This window comes from Pecten maximus, chromosome 5, assembly GCF_902652985.1.
Source record: "Pecten maximus chromosome 5, xPecMax1.1, whole genome shotgun sequence".
In the NCBI taxonomy this organism is placed as follows: domain Eukaryota; kingdom Metazoa; phylum Mollusca; class Bivalvia; order Pectinida; family Pectinidae; genus Pecten; species Pecten maximus.
The window spans coordinates 32,473,559-32,495,124 of NC_047019.1; the positions used below are offsets into that span (position 1 = coordinate 32,473,559).

At 40.7% G+C, this 21,566-nt stretch overlaps 1 protein-coding gene across 1 annotated transcript in view; it reads right to left on the minus strand.

Annotated features, from left to right (window-relative positions):
- The window catches only part of LOC117328412 (E3 ubiquitin-protein ligase rnf213-alpha-like), a 311,982-nt gene that overhangs the window by 201,260 nt on the left and 89,156 nt on the right, over positions 1–21,566 (minus strand). The window contains exons 10-12 of the mRNA XM_033885941.1: positions 18,215–18,410; positions 11,286–11,377; positions 5,758–6,064 (exon numbers count right to left, since the gene is read on the minus strand). Coding sequence (XP_033741832.1) covers positions 5,758–6,064; positions 11,286–11,377; positions 18,215–18,410 — 595 coding nt within the window. The remainder of the gene's footprint in view (positions 1–5,757; positions 6,065–11,285; positions 11,378–18,214; positions 18,411–21,566) is intronic.

Sequence of the window (21,566 nt, forward strand, 5' to 3'; positions counted from 1 at the left end):
CCAAGCTATTTGAAATATACTTATCATAACAATGGTTATGCATTAGAATTGCTATTTCAACAAATAGGTCTGATATCGAGCAAATCCTAATCCCAATAGTTATATTCCACACCTCCTCATCCCCAGTACCCATATCCCACACCTCCTCATCTCTAGTAGTTATATCCCACACCTCCTCATCCCTAGTAGTTATATCCCACACCTCCTCATCTCTAGTAATTATATCCCACACCTCCTCATCCCTAGTAGTTATATCCCACGCCTCCTCATCCCTAGTAGTTATATCCCACACCTCCTAATCCCTAGTAGTTATATCCCACGCCTCCTCATCCCAAGTAGTTATATCCCACACCTCCTCATCTCTAGTAGTTATATTCCACACCTCCTCATCTCTAGTAGTTATATCCCACACCTCCTCATCTCTAGTAGTTATATTCCACACCTCCTCATCCCTAGTAGTTATATCCCACACCTCCTCATCTCTAGTAGATATATCCCACGCCTCCTCATCCCAAGTAGTTATATCCCACACCTCCTCATCTCTAGTAGTTATATTCCACACCTCCTCATCTCTAGTAGTTATATCCCACACCTCCTAATCCCTAGTAGTTATATCCCACGCCTCCTCATCCCTAGTAGTTATATCCCACACCTCCTCATCCCAAGTAGTTATATCCCACACCTCTTCATGCCTAGTATTTATATCCCACACCTCCTCATCCCTAGTAGCTATATACCACATCACCTCATCTCTAGTAGTTATATCCCACACCTCCTCATTCCTAGTAGTTATATACCACATCACCTCATCTCTAGTAGTTATATCCCACACCTCCTCATCCCTAGTAGCTATATACCACATCACCTCATCTCTAGTAGTTATATCCCACACCTCCTCATTCCTAGTAGTTATATCCCACACCTCCTCATCCCTAGTAGTTATATCCCACACCTCTTCATGCCTAGTAGTTATATCCCACACCTCCTCATCCCTAGAAGCTATATCCCACATCACCTCATCTCTAGTAGTTATATTCCACACCTCCTCATCTCTAGTGGTTATATCCCACACCTCCTCATCCCTAGTAGTTATATCCCACACCTCCTCATCTCTAGTAGTTATATCCCACACCTCCTCATCCCTACTAGTTATATCCCACACCTCCTCATCCCTAGTAGTTATATCCCACACCTCTTCATGCCTAGTAGTTATATCCCACACCTCCTCATCCCTAGTAGTTATATCCCACACCTCCTCATCTCTAGTAGTTATATCCCACACCTCCTAATCCCTAGTAGTTATATCCCACACCTCCTCATCTCTAGTAGCTATATCCCACATCACCTCATCCCTAGTAGTTATATCCCACACCTCCTCATCCCTAGTAGTTATATCCCACACCTCCTAATCCCTAGTAGTTATATCCCACGCCTCCTCATCCCAAGTAGTTATATCCCACACCTCCTCATCTCTAGTAGTTATATCACACACCTCCTCATCCCAAGTAGTTATATCCCACACCTCCTCATCCCAAGTAGTTATATCCCACACCTCCTCATCTCTAGTAGTTATATCACACACCTCCTCATCCCAAGTAGTTATATCCCATACCTCCTCATCCCAAGTAGTTATATCCCACACCTCCTCATCTCTAGTAGTTATATTCCACACCTCCTCATCCCTAGTAGTTATATTCCACACCTCCTCATCTCTAGATGTTATATTCCACACCTCCTCATCTCTAGTAGTTATATCCCACACCTCCTCATCCCTAGTAGTTATATCCCACACCTCCTCATCCCTAGTAGTTATATCCCACACCTCCTAATCCCTAGTAGTTATATCCCACACCTCCTAATCCCTAGTTGTTATATCCCACACCTCCTCATCCCTAGTAGTTATATCCCACACCTCCTCATCTCTAGATGTTATATCCCACACCTCCTCATCCCTAGTAGTTATATCCCACACCTCCTCATCTCTAGATGTTATATCCCACACCTCCTCATCCCAAGTAGTTATATCCCATACCTCCTAATCCCTAGTAGTTATATCCCACACCTCCTCATCCCTAGTAGTTATATCCCACACCTCCTCATCCCAAGTAGTTATATCCCACACCTCCTCATCTCTAGTAGTTATATCCCACACCTCCTCATCCCAAGTAGTTATATCCCACACCTCCTCATCTCTAGTAGTTATATCCCACACCTCCTCATCCCTAGTAGTTATATCCCACACCTCCTCATCTCTAGATGTTATATCCCACACCTCCTCATCTCTAGTAGTTATATCCCACGCCTCCTAATCCCTAGTAGTTATATCCCACACCTCCTCATCCCTAGTAGTTATATCCCACACCTCCTAATCCCAAGTAGTTATATCCCACATCACCTCATCTCTAGTAGTTATATCCCACCCCTCCTCATCCCTAGTAGTTATATCCCACACCTCCTCATCCCAAGTAGTTATATCCCTCACCTCCTCATCCCTAGTAGTTATATCCCACACCTCCTCATCCCTAGTAGTTATATCAAACACCTCCTCATCCCTAGTAGTTATATCCCACACCTCCTCATCCCTAGTAGTTACATCCCACACCTCCTAATCCCTAGTAGTTATATCCCACACCTCATCTCTAGTAGTAATATCCCACCCTAGTAGTTATATCCCACACCTCCTAATCCCTAGTAGTTATATCCCACACCTCCTCATCCCTAGTAGTTATATCCCACACCTCCTCATCCCTAGTAGTTATATCCCACACCTCCTCATCTCTAGTAGTTATATCCCACACCTCCTCATCTCTAGTAGTTATATCCCACACCTCCTCATCCCTAGTAGTTATATCCCACACCTCCTCATCTCTAGTAGTTATATCCCACACCTCCTCATCCCTAGTAGTTATATCCCACACCTCCTCATCCCTAGTAGTTATATCCCACACCTCCTCATCTATAGTAGTTATATCCCACACCTCCTCATCCCTAGTAGTTATATCCCACGCCTCCTCATCCCAAGTAGTTATATCCCACACCTCCTCATCTCTAGTAGTTATATCACACACCTCCTCATCCCTAGTAGTTATATTCCACACCTCCTCATCTCTAGATGTTATATTCCACACCTCCTCATCCCTAGTAGTTATATCCCACACCTCCTCATCCCTAGTAGTTATATCCCACACCTCCTCATCCCTAGTAGTTATATACCACACCTCCTCATCTCTAGTAGTTATATCCCACACCTCCTTATCTCTAGTAGTTAAATCCCACACCTCCTCATCCCAAGTAGTTATATCCCATACCTCCTAATCCCTAGTAGTTATATCCCACACCTCCTCATCCCTAGTAGTTATATCACACACCTCCTAATCCCTAGTAGTTATATTCCACACCTCCTCATCCCTAGTAGTTATATTCCACACCTCCTCATCCCTAGTAGTTATATCCCACACCTCCTCATCCCTAGTAGTTATATCCCACACCTCTTCATGCCTAGTAGTTATATCCCACACCTCCTCATCCCAAGTAGTTATATCCCACACCTCCTCATCTCTAGTAGTTATATCCCACACCTCCTCATCCCTAGTAGTTATATCCCACACCTCCTCATCTCTAGATGTTATATCCCACACCTCCTCATCCCTAGTAGTTATATCCCACACCTCCTAATCCCTAGTAGTTATATCCCACGCCTCCTCATCTCTAGTAGTTATATCCCACACCTCCTAATCCCTAGTAGTTATATCCCACGCCTCCTCATCTCTAGTAGTTATATCCCACACCTCCTCATCCCAAGTAGTTATATCCCACACCTCCTCATCTCTAGTAGTTATATCCCACACCTCCTCATCCCTAGTAGTTATATCCCACACCTCGTCATCTCTAGATGTTATATCCCACACCTCCTCATCTCTATTAGTTATATCCCACACCTCCTCATCTCTAGTAGTAATATCCCACCCTAGTAGTTATATCCCACACCTCCTCATCTCTAGTAGTTATATCCCACACCTCCTCATCTCTAGTAGTTATATCCCACACCTCCTCATCTCAAGTAGTTATATCCCACACCTCCTCATCTATAGTAGTTATATCCCACACCTCCTCATCCCTAGTAGTTATATCCCACGCCTCCTCATCCCAAGTAGTTATATCCCACACCTCCTAATCCCTAGTTGTTATATCACACACCTCCTCATCCCTAGTAGTTATATTCCACACCTCCTCATCTCTAGATGTTATATTCCACACCTCCTCATCCCTAGTAGTTATATCCCACACCTCCTCATCCCTAGTAGTTATATCCCACACCTCATCATCCCTAGTAGTTATATCCCACACCTCCACATCTCTAGTAGTTATATCCCACACCTCCTCATCTCTAGTAGTTATATCCCACACCTCCTTATCTCTAGTAGTTATATCCCACACCTCCTCATCCCAAGTAGTTATATCCCACACCTCCTCATCTCTAGTAGTTATATCCCACACCTCCTCATCCCAAGTAGTTATATCCCACACCTCCTCATCTCTAGATGTTATATCCCATGCCTCCTCATCTCTAGTTGTTATATCCCATACCTCCTCATCCCAAGTAGTTATATCCCACACCTCCTCATCTCTAGTAGTTATATCCCACACCTCCTCATCCCTAGTAGTTATATCCCACACCTCCTAATCCCAAGTAGTTATATCCCACACCTCCTCATCTCTAGTAGTTATATCCCACACCTCCTCATCCCTAGTAGTTATATCCCACACCTCCTCATCTCTAGATGTTATATCCCACACCTCCTCATCTCTAGTAGTTATATCCCACGCCTCCTAATCCCTAGTAGTTATATCCCACACCCCCTCATCCCTAGTAGTTATATCCCACACCTCCTAATCCCAAGTAGTTATATCCCACATCACCTCATCTCTAGTAGTTATATCCCACCCCTCCTCATCCCTAGTAGTTATATCCCACACCTCCTCATCCCTAGTAGTTATATCCCACACCTCCTCATCCCTAGTAGTTATATCAAACACCTCCTCATCCCTAGTAGTTATATCCCACACCTCCTCATCCCTAGTAGTTACATCCCACACCTCCTAATCCCTAGTAGTTATATCCCACACCTCCTCATCTCTAGTAGTAATATCCCACCCTAGTAGTTATATCCCACACCTCCTAATCCCTAGTAGTTATATCCCACACCTCCTCATCCCTAGTAGTTATATCTCACACCTCCTCATCCCTAGTAGTTATATCCCACACCTCCTCATCTCTAGTAGTTATATCCCACACCTCCTCATCTCTAGTAGTTATATCCCACACCTCCTCATCTCAAGTAGTTATATCCCACACCTCCTCATCTATAGTAGTTATATCCCACACCTCCTCATCCCTAGTAGTTATATCCCACACCTCCTCATCCCTAGTAGTTATATCCCACACCTCCTCATCTCTAGTAGTTATATCCCACACCTCCTCATCCCAAGTAGTTATATCCCACACCTCCTAATCCCTAGTTGTTATATCCCACACCTCCTCATCTATAGTAGTTATATACCACACCTCCTCATCTCTAGTAGTTATATTCCACACCTCCTCATCCCTAGTAGTTATATCCCACACCTCCTCATCCCTAGTAGTTATATCCCACACCTCCTCATCCCTAGTAGTTATATCCCACACCTCCTAATCCCTAGTTGTTATATCCCACACCTCCTTATCCCAGTAGTTATATTTTAACTAAATAAGCTTACCTTCAGGCTGTCTTTAAATACATATCTATTATACATCAGAGAACATTTCTTGCCAAGCCAATAAACAAGTTTTTTTCTTGTTTCATCAAACACAATCATGGCATCCTTGTCAAATTTTTTTGGCACACTTCTGGTGCTTTGTACTTTCTTTCCTCCTTTTGTTTCTTCAAATAGTGCCAAAGCTTGCAGAACGACTTTGCTACAACAGACTTGGAAAACTTCTTTTACTAAGTAATATTCCAATGCAACTGTTAGAAGATCACTCCCAATGACATATAGTCTGTACATGTCAAATTGCAGTTGTTGCCTAAAAAATATAAATGCATAAAAAATGAAATAATCAATTGTTACCTGATGCAATGGAAAGTATAGTGTTTAGAATAACAAGAGGCCCAGGGGCCTTAACGGTCATCTGACTCTAAATTAAAAACCTTATATTATTGTAGTATGTATTCTCTGTAGCAAGTATATAGTGGCACTGTTGGCCATGGTGGCTATCTTGGATTTCTGACCGACCCGATAAATAACAACACTTGGTAAGGACCATCTCAGGATCATTTCTGGTAAGTTAGGGCTGAATCCCACTGGTGGAATTTGAGAAGAAGTTTGAAACAGGTGTTGTTCAGGAAAACCATGATTGCGCAATCATGTTACAAAATGGCCACCATTGCTGCCATTTCTAAGTTTTTACAAGGCCGAAAAAATAACAACACTATGTTGGCTCGCCTTCCTTGACATCCTCACCCATTTCCAGCTCAATGGCACCAATGGAACTGGAGAAGAAGTTTAAAATGTGTTTTTCAAGATGGCTGTCATGGTGGCCATCTTGGATTTCAGACCAACCCGAAAAATAACAACACTTGGTCGGGATCATATCAGGATCATTTCAGGCAATTGGTTTGAAATCCAAGATGGCCGCCATATCCACCATCTTGAAAACACATTTTAAACTTCTTCAGTTCCATTGGTGCCATTGAGCTGGAAATTGGTGAGGATGTCAAGGAAGGCGAGCCAACATAGTGTTGTTATTTTTTTGGCCTTGTAAGAACTTTGACATGGCACAGGGCCCGGGAAAAGCATCTGCTCGTCCTGACGAGTAGATTTCCCCGACGGACGAGTGGTTTTAATTGTCAACTAGTCCGTCGGACGAGTAGAATTTCTCTGTTATTTCAGTATTCGTTAATAAAATTGCTTAAAATTTGATGCATTGTTAGTTATGTATTCTTTTTTGTGCCATTATTACGAAAAATAGTAAAATTACTGCATGATAGCAGGTAAGTAGGACTATCTACGTCTGTAAATCGGAAGTCATGTACGATGACCGATAACCTCCGAGTGTTCCGGGTGACATGTTAGTATAATGGGTGTTGTCCGAGGATGTCTGCATAAAAATGGCTCAACGAAAATTGGATGGTTATTTTTATTGTCAGTCAACCTGAAAAACAGGATGGCAGTTGTGTTGACACGACTGATTCAAATGAAAACGGTAACCCTTATGATTTCTGACAAATAACTGATTAATTCACAGCTATATTTTATACTGGTTCATTGAAAACTTTCTCACAATTTCTCGCGTAATGTGACCTATTTCCCGATGTTTACATTCGCTACATTCCTGTATTAGTTGAATCATCGGTCTTTCTATCGATGGATTACAACTTTACTAACGTAATGAACATTATAAGATCAAGCGTCAATGTATTGAATACAATTGGTAAACAGCCATGTGAAAAATGAGAATGTGGTATAGCAGATAATTCTGAAATTTTCTGGACAAGTGAATTCTTTGTTTGGACGAGTACTTTTATTCAGGCAACTCGTCCGATGGACGAGTGCTTTTGAAAGTTTTTCCTGGGCCCTGATGGCAGCAATATGGCGGCCATTTTGTAACATGATTGCGCAATCATGGTTTTCCTGAACAACACCTATTTCAAACTTCTTCTCAAATTCCACCTGTGGAATTCAGCTCCAACTTACCAGAAATGATCCTGAGATGGTCCTTACCAAGTGTTGTTATTTATCGGGTCGGCCAGAAATCCAAGATGGCCGCCATGGCAGCCATCTTGAAAAACACATTTTAAACTTCTTCTCCAGTTCCACTGATGCCATTGAGCTGGAAATTGGTGAGGATGTTAAGGAAGGAGGGCCAACAAAGTGTTTTTATTTTTTCGGCCTTGTAAAAACTTTGACATGGCAGCAATGGCGGCCATTTTGTAACATGATTGCGCAATCATGGTTTTCCTGAACAACACCTATTTCAAACTTCTTCTCAAATTCCACCGGTGAGATTCAGCTCTAACTAACCAGAAATTATCATTAGATGGTTCAGACCAAGTGTTGTTATTTATTGGGTCGGTCAGAAATCCAAGATGGTCACCATGGCCAACAGTGCCACTATATACTTGCTACAGAGAATGCATACTACAATAATATAAGGGTTTTAATTTAGAGTCAGATGACCGTTAAGGCCCCTGGGCCTCTTGTATATAAATGAGGCTGGTAAGACCCCTATATAGGGACAGAGGGACGGGACCAAAAAAGGGAAACTTTAAAATCCTTCTCCTCCTTAACTCTTTGGTCGGTTTCATCAATATTTGGTGTGAAACATCGCTTGGAGATCGTGGGCAATTATTTTATATAAATGAGGCTGGTCCGATCCCTAGGGACAGAGGGGCAGGGTGCAAAAAGGGGGACTTTGCTGAAATTTTGCTTTAAAATCCTACTCCTCCTTAACCCTTTGATGAATTTCATCCAAATTTGGTGTGAAACATTATTGGAGGAAAGTGATCATTTTCGGGCAGGTGAGCTTATGCTGTGGCGCGGCGTCTGACGTCCGTCCCTCCATCTGGCTGTCAACTTTTCCATTTAAACAAGTTCTTCTCAATAACCAAGTGGCCCAGAGACCTAATACTGGGCCTGTAGCATGCTGGGGTGAAGGGTTTGTTCAGATAAATTAATTTGATCTTCATGCAAGGTCACGGGGTCAAATAGGCTAAAATCTTAAAACGACTTCTTCTTAATAACCAAGAGGCCCAGGGACTTGATATTGGGCCTGTAGCATGCAGGGGTGAAGGGCTACCAAATTTGTTCAGATAGATAACCTTAACCTTCATTCAAGGTCACATGGGTCAAATAGGTTATAATCTTCAAACGACTTCTTCTCAATAACCAAGAGGCCCAGGGACTTGATATTAGCCCTGTAGCATGCTCGGGTGAAAGACTACCAAATTTGTTCAAATGAATGACCTTGACCTTCATTCAAGTTCGCATTAGTCAAATAGGCTAAAGTCTTCAAATGGCTTCTTCTCAATAACCAAGAGGCCCAGGGACTTGATATTGGCCCTGTAGCAAGCTGGGGTGAAGGGCTACCAAGTTTGATCAAATGAATTACCTTGACCGACATTTAAGGTCACATAGGTCAAATAGGCTAAAGTCTTCAAAGAATGATTTCTCGATAGTAAAGAACCCTGATATTAGACCAATTGTATACTTGAATGAAGGACTAAAAAATGTATTGACATTAATAAACCTAGCCTATGCTGACATTTGAATAAGGTGGTTATCAGCATAATATCTGTGGAAATAACCTAAATCAACTTCAAAGTTGCTGTAGAGCCAGGTGAGCTATACAGGCCCATTGGGCCTCTGGTATATGGTTTCTGATATACTTGTTCTTCATCATGTTTATGTATGAAAAGGATCACTGGATAGGAGGTGAGCGATTTAAGCCCATTTGGCCCTTGTAGGGGTTTTAAGGACTGCAAATTCAACTGTATCAGTTTTGTTGCCATATAGACCACATTTGTATCTTCAGGAATATTGGAGGCATTTTGGGGACGTTTGTAATGGTTTCCCATTGCTGTGAGTCCTTGTCATATAGATGCAATGGATTTCAACTAACTTAGCAGCAATAATCCTAATACATTCTAGATGTTTGTAATCTATAAGAGATAGAATTTACCTCCCCGTTTCGGAAAGCTGTATTACAAGATTATATATACTGTTATCATCTAGATTAAGGTTTTATTAGGTCGTTTGACCCGAACGGTCGTGCGCCGTGCGTAAACTTTTCACATTTCAAACTTCTTCTCAAGTTCCACCAGTGGGATTGAGCTGAAACTTGCCTGAAATGATCCTGAGATGGTCCCGACCAAGTGTTGTTATTTTTCGGGTCGGTCCGAAATCCAAGATGGCCGCCATAGCCGCCATTTTGAAAACACATTTTAAACTTCTTCTCATGTTCCACCAGTGCTATTGAGCTGAAACTTGCCAGAAATGATCCTGAGATGGTCCTGACCAAGTGTTGTTATTTTTCGGGTCGGTCCGAAATCCAAGATGGCCGCCATAGCCGCAATCTTGAAAAACACATTTTAAGAAGATTGAAATGTGAAAAGTTTACGCACGGCGCACGACAAAGCACGATGGCTATAGGTCATCCTGACCCTTTGGGTCAGATGGTCTAACAACAAGCACAGAGACCTGACCTGCATCACTCACCTGGATACTCCAGTAATCATGGCAAAATGCTTTCAATATACAAATATATATCCAAATATATTCCTACTATTAATTTCCTACTTTTTTGTTTCCTCTTCCAACAGGGAGTATTAGTATATATAGATCTCCTTGCCCAATAATGCTACATATTTCATCAAAATCTGTTTAGTTGTTCAGGAAGAGTAATGATTTTAAGGATTAACCTCAATCTCCCCAATTTGGCCCTGCCCCTCTAGCCCCAAGGGGAACCAAAAGCTGCATTTATACAACATTGAATCTCCTTTGCCCAATAATGCTTCACACCAAATTGCATCAAAATCATTCAGGACTAGAAACAAGTTAAAGCATTTACCTTTATTTCCCTTATTGGACCTGGCTGCTCCTGCCCTCGCAGATTTGTTTGTTAGTTTGTTTTTGTTTAACATCCTATTAACAACCAGGGTCATTTAAGGATGTGCCTATTTTGGAGGTAGAGGAAAGCCAAAGTACCTGGAGAAAAACCACCGACCTACGATCAGCACCAGGCAACTGCCCCAATTGGGTTTCGAACTCGCCACCCAGAGGTGGAGGGCAAGTGACAAAGTGTCGGAACACTTTAACCACTCCACCAGTGCGGCCCCTGCCCCAGCAGAGCCACACCCTCTGTTTATTCAGCATTTGATCTTCAATACCCATTTATGTTCCAGACCAAATTTCATCAAAATCTATTAAGGCCCGGCGTTCAGGACTAATAGTGATTTGAATGAAATGTTGATGGACGACGGCTGAATGATGGACGACGGCTGAATGACGAACAATGGATGCTGCGCAATGGCATAAGCTCAATAGCCCTGCAGGCCAGATGAGCTAAAACACATCCAACAATGATAATTCAATGGTCACTTCTAAATCTATAGCACTGTATAAAAGTATTATCAAAGTGTTCTCATTCTGAACCAAAATCTATCAGCTAGACAGCCATTATTGCCCAATTTTCCTATTACACTTATATTGCACGATTAGCACACCAATGATTCATATATTGCATTCACCTGTCTTCCATTGAAAGTGTATCCATATTTTTTTGTCCAGCAGCTTTATCCATGATTTGTAGAGAGAGATCTTCTAGCGAGTCCTGCAAGATCTGTGGAAGAGAAGTTAAAATATTCAATTCACTTCAAAGCAATGCAACTGAGTAAAGCAAAGACTCCATGGCGCCTTACCTTGATCTATGAACATCAACATTTTAAACAAGAGACCTCAGAGGGATCTTGCACCAACTATCAAATTACCTATATAGGATCTCTGTATAACTGACATTTGCATTTTACTTGCCTCTTCTACCTCTTAATCAATAAATCAGAACAAAAGGCACAAAATCGCCTGTATTGCTCAACTGCTTCTAATGCAATTTTGCTCAACAGATAACATCATTATTCAAATATAACAAGAGGCCCATGGGGCCTGTATCACTCACCTGATTGGATTTGACCAAATATCAAAATAATGTTCTTGTTTAATTCGTTTTATTTGTCAAACTCAAACAATGCTATACATGGTTATGGTGTGGGGATCCCAACTGCTTTAAAGAAATAACAAAGGCCAGACTCTCTTATTTTGCGACATGCATTGATAAATTTATGACTAGTAGCGATTTGATTGAATTACCTTTATTTCCCCTATGGGGCCCCACCCCTTTGGCCCTTGGGGGTCAAAGTCATCATTAATACAAAATCTGTTTCGCTTTCCCTAAAGATGTTTCTGACTAAATTGGGTTCAAATCTATTCATAACTTAATGACTAGAAGCAATCTAAAAGTATAACTTCTATATCCCCTATTTGGTCCCGCCCCTTTGGCCCCTTGGGAATCAGAGTCACCATTTAAGCAAAATCTGTTCCCCTTCACCAAAAAATGTTTCTGACAAAATTGGATTCAAATCTAATAATAACTTTATGACTAGTGGCGATTTAAAGGAATTACCTCTATTTCCCCGATTAGACCCCACCTCTTTGGCCCTTGAGGGTCAGAGGCATCATTTATGCAAAATCTGTTCCCCTTCCCCCAGGATGTTTCTGACCAAATTGGGTTCAAATCCATTCATTCACTTTATGACTAGTAGTGATTTAAAGGAATTTACAGTAAAACTCACTTGTGTCAACACGCTTCAATCGAATACATCGGATGAGCCGAATGTTTCGTTTGGTCCCGATTTTTTCCCTTCTTTATCTTAGTAAATTAAACACTGATGATTCGAACACTGATGAATCGAATACTGCGGTTGTGTCGAATATATTTTGTGGTCCCTTCCTTCTAAACTATACCAAAATTTCCATTTTTGTGTCAAACATCAAAGGCGTCATGCTTTCTTAGGTAAAATTTGCTGGCATCGGCCTGACATGTGACCAATAATCCGTAGCGGTGTTACCAGAGCCTATTGTTAGTTTCCGACAGTCGGTCGCACATCATCCCATCGTTTATACAGGTGCACAGGTGAAGTAAAACATTAAGGTGTACATAACTTGTACACTGTTTTAGTCTACAAACCATAACATAATGACATACTTGTTCTGTTTACTGTTTTTGTACACATGACTGCCGACAAATATAAGGAAAAAGTTAACAATAAATTACATATCTTCTCCCGAAAAATGCACAGTAAAATACTTGTCTGTCACTGATTTATTTATCTATACCTAACTTCTGAATACACCGATGCAATAGTAACAACTAGAGCTGTCACCTAGGGGGTGACAAGTATATACCCCCCAATTTTCCATGATTGGTTTGGATTCTTTGTGAAGCTATAGTACTATAACCAAACCAAACATGTTCTATGTATATATGCATACAAAAGACAATTCACAAATTCCCCACCCCCCGGATACTTTTTATTCTTCAGCATAAAATGTACCCCCCGGATACTTTTTATTCTCCTGCAAGCTAGTAACAATTTTTTTACATAAAGGGGCATTACTCTGTAAAAAGGTGTTTTATTTCCGGAAGAAGCCGTTACTGGAGACACAACTTCATGCCATCCTTCAAAAAAAAGGGGGCATAACTCTATTAGAACTGGTAATTCAGCAAAATCCTTGCATAGAGCTAAGCCTCATAGGGTCCTCTAACTACATACCAAATTTAAGTAAAATCCATTGAAAAAGCAAATGCATAGCTGGACAAGCTAGTAACCATTTATTACATAAAGGGGCATAACTCTGTAAAAAGGGTTTTTTCGGAAGAAGCCGTTACTGGAGACACAACTTCATGCGATCCTTCAACTCTGTATAAAGTTTCAAGAAAATCCATCAAAAACTAAATGAATGCATAGCCGGACAAAATTATGACACATTTTGTATGAAAAAGGGACATAACTCTGTTAAAAAGGGCTAAATTGCAAAATCACTGCAGGGGACACAAGTTCATATGTTCTTCTAACTATATACTAAATTTGAGTGAAATCCATAAAGAAATGAGCGAATGCATAGCCGGACAACTTAACTTTATGACAAGAAGCAATTTAAAGCATTACCTCTATTTCCCCTATTTGATTCTGCCCCTCTGGCCCCTTTGGGGTCAGAGTCACCATTTATGCAAAATCTATTCCCCTTCCCCCAAGGATGTCTCTGACTAAATTGGGTTCCCCAAGGATGTCTCTGATGAAATTGGGTTCAATTCCATTCATAACTTAATGACTAGCAGCGATTTAAAGGCATTACTTCTATTTCCCCTATTTGGCCCTGCCCCTTTGGCCCCTTCGGGACCAGAGTCACCATTTATACAAAATCTGTTCCCCTTCCCACAAGGATGTTTCTGACCAAATTGTATTCAAATCAATTCATAACTTTGATTGGTAGCGACTTAAAGGAATTACCTCTATTTCCCCTATTGGACCCCACCCCTTTGGCCCTTTGGGGTCAGAGTCACCATTTATGCAACAAGAGATCCCAGAGGGATCTTAGCGTCCACCATTGAACGATTTTTATGGGTTCCATGTCAGATTGATCTTCTCTCTATTTTTCCCTTCCTCTTACTAATATGTGTAAATTGAGAAACATCCCTCCAGTACTTTTTAGGGGAAAGGGGAACCTATATATGAAATTTGAGATTTAGCGATAATGACTTGAAATATAACAAGAGGCTCAGGAGCCTTAACGGTCATCTGACTCTAAATTAAAAACCTTATATTATTGTAGTATGTAGTCCTCTATATTCTCCTGCATACTCTACTCCAGTACAACACAACCACTATATGCATTTGAGCCAAGCGGACGATAGAGCCGGCGTTTAATCAATCAAAACATTCCAAAATTATACAAATCAATTTCATGTATACAAACCATCGGTAAATTCTTAACGCTCTCACGCACTCCATTTCTTAATAAATAATATGAGAAACCAAGCGAGCCACCCAACCTTAAAACCTTTTTTTTTAACGGAGAAAGGAGGTGCACCGGCTCTAATGCTTCAGGTTTCTTAATAAATGCTGGGATTTCTAACCTATTCTTGGAAACAAAATGCCTGGCATTATGATGCCAAACACCTATAAAACTACGAAACTATACTACTCTTCCGTAACAATATCAACAACAATATTCAATGAAAGTTTGTCACGACCTAGAAGTCCGCGGCTAAAATGACAACACTACGATATATTTCGCCCGAGCGCCTGTGTACCCTCACGTGACTATCTTACACATACTAAGCCTGTGATTGGCTGCCCTACCAAGCACACCTTACACGCGCTATATATCGCGCGCGAAAAACATAGGACAGTCAATTCCCGCTATTCTGCCAACGCAGGAATTTTAAATTCTCTCTAGCAAGTATACGTGGATTTCTGACCGACCCAAAAAATAATCATCTCAGGATCATTTCTGGTAAGTTAGGGCTGAATCCCACTGGTGGAATTTGAGAAGAAGTTTGAAATAGGTGTTGTTCAGGAAAACCATGATTGCGCAATCATGTTACAAAATGGCCACCATTGCTACCATGTCAAAGTTTTTATGAGGCCGAAAAAATAACAACACTATGTTGGCTTGCCTACTTTGACATCCTCGTCCATTTCCAGCTCAATGGCACCAATGGAACTGGAGAAGAAGTTTAAAATGTGTTTTTCAAGATGGCTGCCATGGTGGCCACCTTGGATTTCAGACCAACCCGAAAAATAACAACACTTGGTCGGGATCATATCAGGATCATTTCAGGTAAGTTTCAGCTCAATAGCACTGGTGGAACTTGAGAAGTTTAAAATGTGTTTTTCAAGATGGCGGCTATGGCGGCCATCTTGGATTTTGGACCGACCCGAAAAATAACAACACTTGGTTAGGATCATATCAGGATCATTTCAGGCAAGTTTCAGATCAATGGCACTGGTGGAACTTGAGAAGAAGTTTAAAATGTGAAAAGTTTACGGATGGTGGACGGTGGACAGCGCATGGCGCACGACGACGGATGGCGCACGACGACGGACGAAGCATGATGGCCTTTGGGTCAGATGACCTAATAAAGTACAGTCAAACCTGTCTATAGCGACCGCCCAAGGGGAGGCAGAAAAACGGTCACTATAGACAGGTTGCCTTTATAGACAGGTCAAAATTATTGCACCAACCAATTTACTTAAACCTGCCATAAATAAATTGTCATTGAACACGGCATTCAGAAGACCAGTCAGAAGTTAAATAAATGCATAAACTTTATAAATCTGAAGGGTTTAATATTTAATGATTTGTGGACCCAAACACAAAATATAACTCAAAATTGTCTTATGGATAATTTTTTTTTTTAATATTTTGTTCTGAAATAATGCTATATGTATCTATCAAATTATCTCCCTTTCTTTCATAAATAAAGAAAAAGAATACACAATAATTAATAAATTAATTATATTTGTGTTACTACTAATTATTTTGTGTTATAGTCTTACTTCTTAAAACCAAATTTTTTTTTTCTGCCCCAAATTGAAATCCGGATATTTGTGTCAGTTTACGACTTTTTATTAGTATTGACTAATTAAAGATGGCGGCAGTACAAACGCCAGTACCGACAGCTACGATTAAGAAAGGCATTATTGGCTTTCATGTGAGTAAATCTTGTTGACAGATATGACCAGTGTTTGTTATTGAAGTGATGTATCCTAGTTGTAATCACAAAATTAACTGACCGTGTCAAATGAAGCCACCTGTGCACAGTTGTAATGTAATGCCGACACGCATGGTGACCCGACTCCTCTCTTACCGAGCCCCAGGCCAGGGCAGCTACAGTAATTATAGGCTAACAGGTGGTAGGGGTCTTTTGTTTATATACTCAGGCCAGGGTTGTGGTGGTCCTTTGTTTATATAATCAAGCCAGGGTCGATGTGTCTGAATTTTCCGGGGATTTTATGAGGGATGACTGCCGAGAGCAGAAGATGGCTGACAGAAATCGGTCGCTATAGAAAACAAATTAGCGACCGCCGTTCCGAAATCACCGGTCGTTAGCCACATTAGACAGGTAGTCGCTATACAGAGGGTCGTTATATAGTAAAATCTCACGGGGAATCTTAAAACCGGTCGTTATAGACAGGCAGTCGTTATATACAGGGGGTCGTTAGAGCAGGTTTGACTGTATTTTAAAATTTAGTTAAAAATATATACATAGTATCAGATTTTATATCCAAAAATATTCCTAGGTCTGTCCTTTTATATAACACATATTTGCCCTCTGTTTACCTGTTGATGTAGTTGATCTGATGTTAACGGTACATGTTCTACATCGTTATGTAATATTGTCTCAGGCTATATGACAAATGTCGTCTGTGTTATCTGTATCAATCAATCATACTGTATACTTTACTATATAAGGCTAGATATTTCTGTACTGTTTTTGTCGGATTCCAAGGACTGTACTGAGCGGTTCTACACACGTGAATAAACCAAGATATAACTACTTGGACTCCATCTTCCTCTCTTACACCGTACACAACAATTCTACAAGTGACTACAAAACTGTCTGTTGGCCATGTTGTTTTCTGACTGGTACCAAAATGCAATATGCATAACAAGGTACCAAAGGGAACCTACATATGAAATTACAGAAATATTCCTTCAGTACTTTCAGAGAAATAGTCAAAATTATCAAAATCTAAGATGGCTGCCTGTCGGCCATGTCGTTTTCCGACTGGTTCCAAAATGTATAATGGACCAAGGGGAACCTACATATGAAATTTAAGAAAGATCCCTTTAGTACTTTCTGAGAAATAGCGATAATAAACTTCAATTGTCAAAATCCAAGATGGCTGCCTGTCGACCATGTTGTTTTCTGATTGGTCTCAAAATGAAATATCCATAACTAGGCACCAGGGGGGAACCTACATATGAAATTTGAGAAAGATCCCTTTAGTACTTTCTGAGAAATAGCGATAACAAACTTCAATTGTCAAAATCCAAGATGGCTGCCTGTCAGCCATGCTGTTTTCTGACTGGTCCCAAAATGTATAATGCATAATAAGGGAACAAGGGGAACCTACACATGAAATTACAGAAAGATTCATTTAGTACTTTCAGAGAAATAGCGATAACAAACTTCAATTGTCAAAATCCAAGATGGCTGCCTGTCAGCCATGTTGTTTTCCTACTGGTCCCAAAATGTATAATGCACAATAAGGGACCAAGGGGAACCTACATTTGAAATTTAAGAGAGATCCCTTTAGTACTTTCTGAGAAATAGCGATAACAAACTTCAATTGTCAAACTCAAAGATGGCTGCCTGTCGGCCATGTGGTTTTCTGATAGGTTTCAAAATGCAATATGCATAACTTGGCACCAAGGGGAACCTACATATGAAATTTGAGAAAGATCCCTTTAGGACTTTCTGAGAAATAGCGATAACAAGAATTGTTTATGGACAGACGGATGGACGGACGGACCACGGACCACGGACCACGGATGCAGGGCGATTTCAAGAGCCCACCATCTGATGAAGATGGGCTAAAAACAAATCCCTTACCTTCTCTTCACTCTGATTCAAGTAGTTTGTTTTTACACAGTAATACAGCTTGGCAATACACAAATCAGATGAGAATAGTCTTGACTTCACGGCCTCCACCATGTCTCCAATTTTGATAACACTCATCAAGGTCCGTGGTAACAGATAATCAACTTTAAACATAGGTTCCAACTTCTGAAGCAAGTCTTTCACATCACTAAAATTAGATAAAAATTCCAGTACAGGGCCATCAGAAGTAGGAAAAAATATGGTAAAGCAGTATTAATTGTAAGTAACATTGAATGTGGGTAAAGGTCATTCATTTGAACATACTTGGTTGCCCTTTACCCAAGCATGTTACAGGCCTAATATTAAGTCCCTGGGCCTCTTGGTTGTTGAGAAGAAGTCATTCGAATATTTAGCCTATTTGACCCATGTGACCTTGAATAAAGGTCAAGGTCATTCATTCGAACAAACTTGATAACCATTCATCCCAGCATCCTACAGAATCAATATCAAGTCCCTGGGCCTATTGGTTATTGAAGGGAAGTCGTTTGAAGATTATAACCTATTTGACCTATGTGACCTTTATAAAGGTCAAGGTCATTTATTTGAACAAACTTGGTAGCCCTTCACCCTAGTATACTACAGGCCCAATATCAAGTCCCTGGGCCTCTTGGTTATTGAGAAGAAGTCGTTTGAAGATTATAGCCTATTTGACCCATGTGACCTTGAATGAAGGTCAAGGTCATTATTTGAACAAACTTTGTACCCCCTTATCCCAGCATGCTACAGGCCAAATATCAAGTCCCTGGGCCTCTTGATTATTGAGAAGAAGTCGTTTGAAGTTTAAAGCCTATTTGACCCATGTGACCTTGAAAGAAAATCAAGGTCATTTATTTTAAACAAACTTTGTAGCCCTTCACCTGAGCATGCTACAGGCCCAATATCAAGTCCCTGGGGCCTCTTGGTTATTGAGAAGAAGTTGTTTGAAGATTATAGCCTATTTGACCCATGTGACCTTGAATGAAGGTCAAGGTCATTTATTTGAACAAACTTTGTAGCCCTTCACACCAGCATGCTACAGGCCCAATATCAAGTCCCTGGGCCTCTTGGTTATTGAGAAGAAGTCGTTTGAATGAAAAAGTTGACACCGGACGGCCGGACGGCCGAACGGCCGGACGGACGACGGACGCCGCACCACGGCATAAGCTCACTTGCCCTTCGGGCAGGTGAGCTAATTAAGATCATTCATTTGAAAAAACTTGGTAGCCCTTCCATCCAGCATTCTACAGGCCCAATATCAAGTCCCTGGGCCTCTTGGTTATTGAGGAGAAGTTGCAAAAAGACTTAAACCTATTTGACCGATGTAAGGCCATTCATTTGAACAAGCTTGGTAGTCCTTCATCCCAGCATGCTACAGGCCAAATATCAAGTCCCTTTGCCTTAAGGTTATTAAGAAGCTGTTTGAAGAATTTAGCCTATTTGACCCATGTGACCTTGAATGAAGGTCAAGGTCATCCATTCGAACAAACTAGGCGACCATTTAATGCAGCATAATACAGGCCGAATATCAAGTCCCTGAGCCTCTTTGTTATTGAGAAGAAGTTTTTTTAAAGATTTTAGCCTATTTGACCCCTGTGACCTTGGAGGCAAGTGGAGGTCATTCATTTCAACAAACTTGAAAACTCTTCACCCCAGCATGCTACAGGCCCAATATCGATTTCCTGGGCGTCTTGGTTATTAAGAGGAGTTAATGCAGGATGGACGGACGGACAGACGACGGATGCCGCACCACAGCATAAGCTCATCATCACTTGCCCTTCAGGCAGGTGAGCTAAAAAGCAATAACTTATTAATGCATTTTTAATTTCATCTTATAAGATTGTGGAATATTTCTCATTTATTTGAGAAGTACATTAATTATGTTTTGATTGTAGTGACATTTCAAATAACCTGCTGGGTATGACAAAATCCAATTTAGCTGATTTTTCATATAAATGTAGTGTTAACACTTCTTTCATGTGTTAAACAAACACAATTTGATAGAAAATGTCATAAAAAATTTCCCAGTTAGAACCCAAGTGGTGATTCCAAAAATAGCTAGGAAAGTCTCTGCTTGTACCACAGTTACGAATTTCAATGATTATTCACAAGTTACTGCTAAGTTACACAAACTTCTCCTGAATAAGATTCAGTTACCTATTGCACATTGTGTGTAGATGCAATGGTAGAATCAGGTGCACGAAGACAACTAGCTTAAGTAAAGGGTTGTACAGTTTGCACGTTAGGCTTTAGTTAAAATTATAAGCATGTTTTATGTCACAATTGTACTTCAAAAACAATTTGGTTTGGTTTTATTTGTTAAACGTCCTAACAACAGCTAAGGTAATTTAACTCTTTACGTACTCATTCAAATTTCGCGGTCGCTACCGGAAGTGAATGCTGTGTAGGTCCTTTGTGTATTGGAGCATATGGCTATCACATCAGACGTCGATAAAACAACCTTTTACTGATCTTTTACTGTTGTATAATGCTTAATATTAAATGAAGTTTATCATATGGAACAAGTACTGAGTACGGAAACTCTTTTACCCAATTTTTCCTTTAAAATACGGCAAAATCACCAGGCAGAATCGCGGGAAATGACATGTTGATCGGCACATGTGTCACACGTGTGCAAGAAATCACGCAGCCAAAACATCGTTTTTTCGGTGTGTAAAAATATTTTACGTATTTCTTACTTATTTTGATGATAAACGTTACTCAATTATATATATTATCGTTTTTAATTGTTTTATTGTGTTTAAAACCTCAACAATCTCGCAGAAAACGAAAGTAAATTTGAGGCCGCCATTTTGTAGCTATGTAAACAACTCGGCATGAACCGGCGGAATTCTTTGAAATAGACAATCTTAACGAATGAATATGCTTCTGGTACGTAAAATATACCATCAATACAATATTTACATTGCTTTTTATTTCTTAAAAACATCATTTCCGTGTCAATTCCTTCGTATGACTATGCTAAACCAGCAAGTAATATCAACATCTTTCGCGATGTTTTACGACGATTTGAGTCGTCACAAAGGATGGAAGGCATGTTAATTGTGACGTGTGTAGTCGTCATGAAGGATACAGGAGCACGTTTTTGTGACGTCTGTAGTCGTCGTGAGTACGGAAAGAGTTAAGGACGGCCTCCCATGCGTGCGATATGCATGCGTGTGGTAAGTGCGTATGTGTGTTTTGGGAGGCTGCAGTATGTTTGTTTTAAGTCTCCATGTGATAGGCCGGAACTTTTGCCAATATATATATATAGTGCTACCTCACTGAAGCATACTGCTGAAGACACCCAGCAGGACACCCCAGCGGT